General features: G+C 40.1%; 1 protein-coding gene across 3 annotated transcripts in view; it reads left to right on the forward strand.

Moving 5' to 3' along the window:
• UMAD1 (UBAP1-MVB12-associated (UMA) domain containing 1) overlaps nucleotides 1–5,734 on the forward strand; it is a 280,794-nt gene extending 275,060 nt beyond the window's left edge. For 2 of the 3 annotated variants that reach the window (XM_069587513.1, XM_069587515.1), the window contains exon 5: nucleotides 5,230–5,734. In XM_069587513.1, coding sequence (XP_069443614.1) covers nucleotides 5,230–5,327 — 98 coding nt within the window. In that variant the 3' untranslated portion in view covers nucleotides 5,328–5,734. The remainder of the gene's footprint in view (nucleotides 1–5,229) is intronic. The other variant, XM_069587514.1, reaches the window with a different exon arrangement.
• Nucleotides 5,735–9,969: the final 4,235 nt, after the last annotated feature.

Consider the following 9,969-nt stretch of genomic DNA (forward strand, 5'->3'; position numbering starts at 1 on the left):
CTTTGACTACGTGGATCACAACAAACTGGAAAATTCTTAAAGAGATGGGAATACCAGACAACCTTACCTGTCTTCTGAGAAACCTGTAAGCAGGACAAGAAGCAACTGTTAGACCTGGACGTGGAACAACAGACTGGTTCCAAATCAGGAAAGGAGTACATCAAGGCTGTATATTGTCACTATGCTTATTTAACTTACATGCAGAGTATATCATGTGAAATATTGGGCTGGAAGACTCACAAGCTTGAATCAAGATTGCTGGGAGAAATATCAACAACCTCAGATATGTGGATGACACTACCCTTATGGCAGAAAGCAAAGAGGAACTAAAGAGCCTCTTGATAAAAGTTAAAGAGGAGAGTGAAAAAGCTGGCTTAAAACTCAGTATTTCAAAAACAAAGATCATGGCATCTGGTCCCATCACTTCATGGCAAATAAATGGGGGGAAAAGTGGAAACAGTGACCTTTTATTTTCTTGGGCTCCAAAATAAATGTAGATGGTGATTGCAGCCACAAAATTAAAATAGACACTTGCTCTGTGGAATAATCGCCATGACAAACCTAGACAGTATATTAAAAAGCAGAGACATCACTTTGCTGAGAAAGGTCCACATAGTCAAAGCTATGGTTTTTCCAGTAGTCATGTGCAGATGTGAGAGTTGGACCATTAAAAAGGCTGAGTGCTGAAGAATTGATGCTTTCGAACTGTGGTGTTGGAGAAGACTCTTGAGAGTCCTTGGGCAGCAAGGAGATCAAACAAGTCAATCCTAAAGGAAATCAACCCTGACTATTCATTAGAAGATCTGACGGTGAAGCTGAAACTCCAATACTTTGGCCACCTGATGCGAAGAGCCAACTCACTGGAAAAGATCCTGATGCTGGTAGAGCTTGAGGACAAGAGGAGAAGGGGACGACAGAGGATGAGATGGTTGGATGGCATCACCAACTCAATGGACATGAGTTTGAGCAAACTCTGGGAGACAGAGAAGGACAGGGAAGCCTAGTGTGCTGCAGTTCATGGGACTTCAAAGAGTTAGACATGACTTAGTGCCTGAACAACTCATTTCTTCATAGTATTAATTTTATCACATAAGCTTTTTTTTTAACTGCCAGAGTAGAATATCTGACTATGAAGTTGAAAGCCCAAAAGTCAGGAAATGCTAGGTGAAAACTCTCCCAACAACAATAAATCCTTCTTATGGCCCTTTCTGCATCCTCCTGTATCCGTTTAATAGCCCAACAACTCATCCTACATCCTTTATAGGAAAACATTAATTTTTGGCTCCCTGGTTTTTGCCTGACTGTCTTCAAGCAATTCTTTCACTTTGGAATTTCTGATTCTTTTTTTTCTTTCTACCTTATCTCCTTTATTCTAAGTCTCAGTGGGGCTGAGAATGATTTATATTGAAGAAGAAAAATACAGGGCCCCACACAAAAATTTCATAACATTTGAGGTGGATTTCTTTAGACTTAGATGAAATGTTTTGTCTAGATTTATTCGTCCCCTTTGGTTTCTGGGATGTGGTAAGGAATCTTGGCCTTTGAGATGGAGCAGAATGAATAGAGATGCTCAGAAAATATCTCCCAAGTAAATGTAATAATGAATGCTCCTTAAACTGTTCACTTTATTCCCATGTCTTGTATCATTTGACACACCAGGAAGTTTGAGTTCTGCCTGGTGGATGCCCATGCTGGGTGGTATGATTCTGGTTAGGACTTCTTATGGCATGTTTGAACCTCGCCAAAGAACAATTATTATTTTCTCCTATAAAATAAAACCTCATTGTATCATGTAAATACAAACATAAAGGAGCACTCTTTAATTAAAAGCCATATAATAAAACAGACACTACATTTTAAGTATACTTTTTATAAAGCTAGGACTCAAGAAATACATGTGTCCAGGTACAGACAAGTACCTCACTAACATTTAGCTCTTCTCAGTCACTGAGTCTCTCTCTGGGGCTTTCCCAGTAGCTCAGCAGTAAAGAATCCACCTGCCAGTGCAGGAGATGTAAAAGACGTGAGTTCTATCCCCAGTCCGGGAAGATCCCCCAGAGGAGGGCATGGCAACCCACTCTAGTACTCTTGTCTGGAGAATACCATGGACAGAGGAGCCTGGAGGGCTACCGTCCATAGGGTCACAAAGAGTAGGACACAACTGAAGTAACTTAGCACACACACACACACTGGGCTTATGTAGGTCCCGGTTTAAATATGGAGCTTTCCAGGACTTGTCCATCAAAGCTCTCTGCGGAAGTTTCTATAAAACCTTATGTTTTTCTCTAGTAACAGTGATCTTTCTGCCATAAGGGTGGTGTCATCTGCATATCTGAGGTTATTGATATTTCTCCTAGCAATCTTGATTCCAGCTTGTGCTTCTTCCAGCCCAGCATTTCTCATGATGTACTCTGCATATAAGTTAAATAAGCAGGGTGACAATATACAGCCCTGACGTACTCCTTTTCCTATTTGGAACCAGTCCATTGTTCCATGTCCAGTTCTAACTGTTGCTTCCTGACCTGCATATAGGTTCATCAGGAGGCAGGTCCGGTGGTCTGGTATTCCCATCTCTTTCAGAATTTTCCACAGCTTATTGTGATCCACACAGTCAAAGGCTTGGGCATAGTCCATAAAGCAGAAATAGATGTTTTTCTGGAACTCTGTTGCTTTTTCTATGATTCAGCAGATGTTGGCAATTTGATCTCTGGTTCCTCTGCCTTTTCTAAAACCAGCTTAGACATCTGGAAGTTCACGATTCACGTATTGCTGAAGTCTGGCTTGGAGAATTTTGAGCATTACTTTACTAGCGTGTGAGATGAGTGCAATTGTGTAGTAGTTTGAGCATTGTTTGGCATTTCCTTTCTTTGGGATTAGAATGAAAGCGGACCTTTTCCAGTCCTGTGGCCACTGCTGAGTTTTCCAAATTTGCTGGCATATTGCGTGTAGCACTTAAGAGGAACTAAAAAGCTTCTTGATGAAAGTGAAAGAGGAGAGTAGAAAAGTTGGCTTAAAGCTCAACATTCAAAAACGAAGATCATGGCATCTGGTCCCATCACTTCATGGGAAATAGATGGGGAAACAGTGCAAACAGTGGCAGACTTTATGTTTTTGCGGGCTCCAAAATCACTGCAGATGGTGACTGCAGCCATGAAATTAAAAGACACTTACTCCTTGGAAGGAAAGTTATGACCAACCTAGATAGCATATTAAAAAGCAGAGACATTACTTTGCCAACAAAGGTCCGTCTAGTCAAGGCTATGGTTTTTCCAGTGGTCTTATATGAATGTGAGAGTTGGACTGTGAAGAAAGCTGAGCGCCGAAGAATTGATGCTTTTGAACTGTGGTGTTGGAGAAGACTCTTGAGAGTCCCTTGGACTGCAAGGAGATCCAACCAGTCCATCCTAAAGGAGATCAGTCCTGGGTGTCCATTGGAAGGACTGATGCTAAAGCTGAAACTCCAATACTTTGGCCACCTTATGCGAAGAGTTGACTCATTGGAAAAGACTCTGATGCTGGGAGGGATTGGGGGCAGGAGGAGAAGGGGACGACAGAGGATGAGATGGCCGGATGGCATCACTGACTTGATGGACATGAGTCTGAGTGAACTCCAGGAGTTGGTGACGGACAGGGAGGCCTGGCGTGCTGCAGTTCATGGGGTCGCAAAGAGTCAGACATGACTGAGCGACTGAACTGAACTGAACAATGATCTTTGCCTGCTGGTTCTCACTTTAAAAGAGGGGAGAAGCTTATTTGCCATTCCAAGAGCAAAGCTTATTTGCCATTCTAAGAGCTCTCGGAGTTGGTGATGGACAGGGAAGCCTGGCGTGCCACAGTCCATGGGGTCGCAAAGAGCTGGATATGACTGGGCGACTGAACTGAACTGAAGAGCAAAGATCCATTTGCTTTCCTAAGTTGCTACTTTCTCATCTAACCTAAAACATATAGACAGTTCAAAAGAAGCTCATACCACTAAACTTCATCAAAAAGAATTTCACTGCTCCTTCTCAAATCCATACAACTTCCCTGTATGTACTTTGCCCTTAGTGTGCCTTATTTTTAAGATTAATCTGTTTCATCAGAACCTTTCTCTTGAATTCACTTGTACACAACCTTACATAGTATTGAAATATTAGTATGGAGGCTCCTTCAGAAACTAAAAATATGATCCAGCAATCCCACTCCTGGGCATATGTCCAGAGAAAAACATGGTTAAAAAGGATACATTCTTGTTCATAGCAGTGCTATTTACAATACCTAAGACATAAAAGCAACCGAAATGTCCATCAGCAGCTGATGTGGTACCTATATACAATGGAATATTACTCAGCTATTAAAAAGAATGAGATAATGCCATTCGCAGCAACATACCTGGAGATTATCATACTGCGTGAAGTCAACGCAGAATGACATATCATGTAATATCACTTATGTGTGGAATATTTAAAAAATTAGACGATCGAACTTATTTACAAAACAGAAACAGACTCACAGACTTTGAGAACGAACTTATAGTTACCAGGTGGGAAAGGTTGGGGTCAGGGATAGATTGGGAGGTTGGGATTGACATGTACACTCTGCTATGTTTAAAATAGATAACCAACAAGGACCTCCTGTATAGCACAGGGAACTCTGTTCAATACTCTATAATAACATAAATGGGAAAATAACTTGAAAAAGAATAGATACATGTATAGGTATGAATAAATCACTTTGCTGTACACCTGAAACACAACATTGTTAAGTATACTCCAATATAAAATTAAAAAAATAAAGTTGAAATATTAGATTATTTTCCACCCTTTACTGTCATGGTGCATCTTATCTAGAGTTACTGAATAATTTATTTAATTACTTAATAATTATGTATTAATAATAACTTATTAAGCTCATCTTAAACACAGCTGCTTGTAAGAATATTAAAAGCCCATTTCTAGTAAGCCCTTCCTAAGGAAGGGACAGCAAAATTCTCCCCAAACATGCCTAAAGCTTGGCAAATCATCTAAAAGTTTAGCACAAAGGAAGTGACACTAACTGTCTGGAAGCTCGGAATGTGTTCTTCTCGAGAGGCTGCCCATGTGCATTTGGCCGAGGGGACCTAGACAGGTATGAAGCTCCTCCAGCCACTGGGAATTGGAGGTCTTGATGGGATGGGGGGGGGGTGGTAAGAAGAGGGAGCGGAAACTGGGGCTGATTTCATGCTCCTCTGACTTGCCTCTTGTTCCCTAGGCACAGCCCAGAGATGCTCTGGCAGGAGTGGGAGCGGCTGGATAGATGAAGAAAGGCCTTTCGCCCCTCCATTCGCTCACAGACCAGAGACGGGGTGACAGACGTGAAATAGACAGGACTTCAGGCAGGTCCAGAGTGGCCTTGATATTCTGAGCTATTCTTGATTAGCAAGATTTAGGTTTCAGTGGTTTGGGATTTTTTTAGACCAGTGGTTCCCAACCTTTTGGGCACCACGAACTGATTTCTCGGGAGATATTTTTCCCATGGACCGGGAGTCGGGGCGGGGAATGGTTTTGGAATGATTCAAGTACGTTCCATTTATTGCGCACTTTCTTTCTGATCTAATGTCACTGATAATTTGACAGGACTTATGCATCTGCCACTTGGAGGCTGGAGAGCTCGGCTATAGACAGAAGTAGGTGGAATTTCATTTTTAGAGATTTTGAGCAGAGCTTCACCACCTCATTCCAATAAAACAAATTTCATTTTAGTATATAACACTAAATGTTTTTGTTTCATTTTTTGTCCTCTCTGGAGAACATGCATCACAGAATATCTACACAAAATCATAGGAAATAATAAATAAAATGTCTCAAAATCTTACTTTTTATGTGCTGCTAGAAACAATCATGTGACTTTTTTCTTTACTTAATCATTCTGAGGGGAAAAAAGGTGCTCAGGATGATGTGGAAAACTTCAGCATTAAAAATAATATCCTAAGTAATCCAAAAGGGAAATTAATTTTGCTTTGAAGGTGTTCACACACACAAACACTGAAATAATGAGTAAACTGGCTCTCCTGAGAAAATGCCAACTGTCACTTGCTTCCCACTGGGCTCCAGGGGTAACCAGCTTCTCTCACTGCCCTAACTTCTGACTCCAGGGATTTAACATCTCCTCAGGCAATCAGAAATGATTGTGTTATGCTGCTGCTGCTAAGTTGCTTCAGTCTGACTCTATGCGACCCCATAGATGGCAGCCCACCAGGCTCCGCTGTCCCTGGGATTCTCCAGGCAAGAATACTGGAGTGGTTGCCATTTCCTTCTCCAACTTGTGTTACGAGATACCAACTACTCCCATTGTTAACTCAGAATTGGCTGATTTCCTTAACAAGTGAAACTATCATTGCTATTAAGAATAATAGTAACACAAGGCAACTTATAAGGCACAGGATGTTTAAGTTGATGGTATCTCATTTTAAAACGCTCCGGGCACAACGAATTGGTTGGAGTACTCTTTCACACCCACATACAAGGACCACTCCCCTGGGAGCGGGGAGGGCTTGTTAGATTTTTCAGGTAAAAATAAATCAGTAATTTCACACTTAAGCTTTAGAGCAGATTTGAAAGATATTGTTGTTATTTAGTCGCTAAGTCCTGTTACACTGTTTTGTGACCCCATGGACTGCAGCCCGCTAGGCTCCTCTGTCCATGGGATTTCCCAGGCAAGAATACTGGAGTGGGTTGCCATTTCCTTCTCCAGGGGATCTTCCTGACCCAGAGTCTCCTGCATTGTAGGCATTCTTTACCACTGAGCCACCCTGGAAGCTTGTATTTGAAAGTATGTGTAATATAAATGGACTTCCCAGGTGGCGCTAGTGGTAAAGAACACGCCTGCCAATCCAAGAGGCAAAGAGATACAGGTTTGAGCCCTGAGTGGGGAAGATCCCCTGGTGTAGGGAAAAAGCGTATCTCCTATGAAGTTCCATGCTACTATATAAGGTAGAAGTTGAAAAGAAGAAACAAAAGCCCTGAAAAATTCACTAAATTAATAACCATTTACAGATTATTAATCAATTAATAATCATTAGAAGTAGAGTTGTTAGAGTAAATCCTGTGAGTTACCATCACAAGGAAAATATTTTTTAATATTTTGTATATTTATTTATATACCTACAAAATTATGTATGTATATGAGATGATGACTGTTCTCTACACTTATTGTGGTCATCATTTCATGACATACATGTAAGTTGATTCATTATGCTCTACACCTTATACAGTGCTGTAGGTCAATTAAATCTCAAACTGGAAGAAAAAAAAAACTAGAAGTTGACTCTGGAGATGCCAGTTACAGACTTGGTTTGTTGAAACCACCTTCTTCTGTGTCCCCTTCCCTCCAAATTGACTTCTCTTAGTGCCTCCCACCGTTCAAGGGGTGATACAGGCCCAAGCTCCACCCCTCAATTCTCACCCATTGAATTAATAAACATCTTCATCTGTTAATGTTTTTCAAGAGTCATAGCAGATGTGCACTGTGCTGTGAACAATCTTAGCAACACAGATTTTAAAAGGTTTTCAGTCCCACCCCCAAAGAAAATGCCTCAGCCTAACTATATTCAAACTAGTATCACATTTGACTAAAACAATACCTGGTTTTGACAAGTGGAGCTGCATGCCAGAGGGTGGTGTTGGTTTGTTGTGGGTTTTTTTGGTAGGGGGCAGGGGGATGGAGAATTAAAACTTGAATGGGAAAGTCCAAAGGCTGGCGGGGTGGCGGGGCGGGGTTTGGGGGGGACTTGTAGGTACCTTATCAACAAGGACATAAAAAATAATTCACTTAAATACCTCTGGGGCAGGGGGGTGGGGAGAATCTCTGAAAACTTTTGCAAAGGGATAAGTAATATGGCCAAATCACCTGAAAAGTACTTAAAAAAATATTATCTCTCCACCCTTAATCCTCGAAGTATCTAAGATGAAGCTTAGGATATTAACTCATTATTATTTTAACTTTAAAAATACTTCTAAACAAAATTAGTAAAATAGAAACTATCGGATGGAATTTAAAAAATCCCAAGGTCACTTGTGGCAGCTATTCATAACTTTGTTGGAATGCTGGTAGATCACAGGGTGTATTTCTAATCCTTTCCTCCCAGGTTCTCTGATAGCAGACTGCCCTAAATTGAAAGGACTGCTTCACTGATTGCCTCCGGGTTTCACCCTTGCTCTCCCTGGGCTGGGAGAGGGATTATTAATCATTATTAATTGTGTGCTATGCTAGCAACTGTTTATGTTGACAGATTTCCTGAGGACAGATGATGTGTCCACAAGGAATCCCACATTTTTTTCTTCATTGGTGTATTCATATAATTTATAATTTCACCCTATGAATTAGTGGAAAGATTATTTCAAAAAACTACTTGAGACATAGCATAATGTGGATTAACATAGTTAATCCAAGTCATTCTCATCTTCACCAGCAATTGTTTGCTTTTGTGCATAAGTAAAAGCAAATGTTCTGTGTGTACAATTATTTTGATCTTAAAGGCCATGCTTATTACAGATAGACAAGATTGGGATTCTGTAGTTTCCTTTTGGGTCTCCAAGGTGTTTCCCTTATAGTCATGCCTCTATACAGATTAAATTGTATTTATAATAGTTTCTATTTAGGCTTGATTTATATATGTATGAGATTAAACACGGACATGTGTATCTACATAAAAAATAAAATTATAGACCAGGTTATAATATAAACACAGGTGGAATTTAATTAAACATGTCTTCTAAAATCAGGTCTAAAGAGTAGTAGGAGTTATTGAAAAGTCTACTGGATTGGGCATAAAATAGTTTCTAGTCCCCCTTTATCATGAATTGGGTCACTTACCCAATTCCCTTATTTGTAAATTGAAAATTTAAAAATAATTATACCATCCTTTAAGTCATAATAGGGAAGCTTGTGCTGGGAAAATGAAGACAGAATGATCAGGACACGAGTTTTATTTATTGAACTTAGATTCAGAATAGAACTGCCACTTCCAGCAGCAATGACAGACAAGCTACTGTGTGGTGGAAACCAACTAGATCCTAAATAGGACATTTTGGTTCACTGCTGTACTCCATAGAAATAGGTAAAATCATCTCCAAGGCCAGTCCTCCTCTCTCCCCCATCCCAAATGAACAAAGCTGAGTGAAAAGTGGAGCTTGGAGCAATGAACAGATAAATATGCTGAACAAAAAGCAAAGGAGAGAAACTGGGTTATGCTGAGAGAAAATGCCAGTTATTTATACTGCAGTTTTGACACTAAATCCAGAGTTAACAGCAAAGAAAGGGCACTAAACCTGAGATTCTGCATTAGTCCAGGACTCTCCAGGAGAGCTTAAATGGCCCCAGTCCCAGCAGAAACAAACCAGATTTCCTTAGGAATACATCCTACAGAATAACCCATCAGATTCCCAGTTTATAAGTGGGCAAATATTGGTTCACAGCTAAGGCCGCCAAGCACACAAGGAAGTAAGCCATCTATGTTACAGCTGTCAGATACAGAATAGCTGCTTATGAAGTACTTCAAGAAATGAAGCATAGAATCAGAAGCATGAACAAGCAGCAGAAAACTATCAGGAATGATCAGGCAGTTCTGAAAAATAACTAAATGGGATATTTAAACAAAAATATGTAAGTGGTGAAAGAACAAACGAAGTATTTTAAAGAGCAGATTAGTCACATTTGAAATAATTAATGAACTTGAAGGAAGAAGTTAATAATTTAATCAAAATAAAATTCAGAAAGAAAAAGGCCTGGAATATAAGAGAATAATTTAAAATACTGAGGATAAAATGAGTAAAACATATGTCAGTAAGGGTCACAACAAGAGAGAATAAAGCTAATCAAGGAGCTCCAGAAATGCTGAAAGCTATTAATCTACATTTTTGCAAAGCACAGTTTCCCAAGCAGGAGAAATGACAAGAAAATCAATGCCTAGATGTTACCTCTTAGTGACTCTGTAGAGCAACAAAGACAAAC

The sequence above is a fragment of the Ovis canadensis genome, chromosome 4 (assembly GCF_042477335.2).
Source record: "Ovis canadensis isolate MfBH-ARS-UI-01 breed Bighorn chromosome 4, ARS-UI_OviCan_v2, whole genome shotgun sequence".
In the NCBI taxonomy this organism is placed as follows: domain Eukaryota; kingdom Metazoa; phylum Chordata; class Mammalia; order Artiodactyla; family Bovidae; genus Ovis; species Ovis canadensis.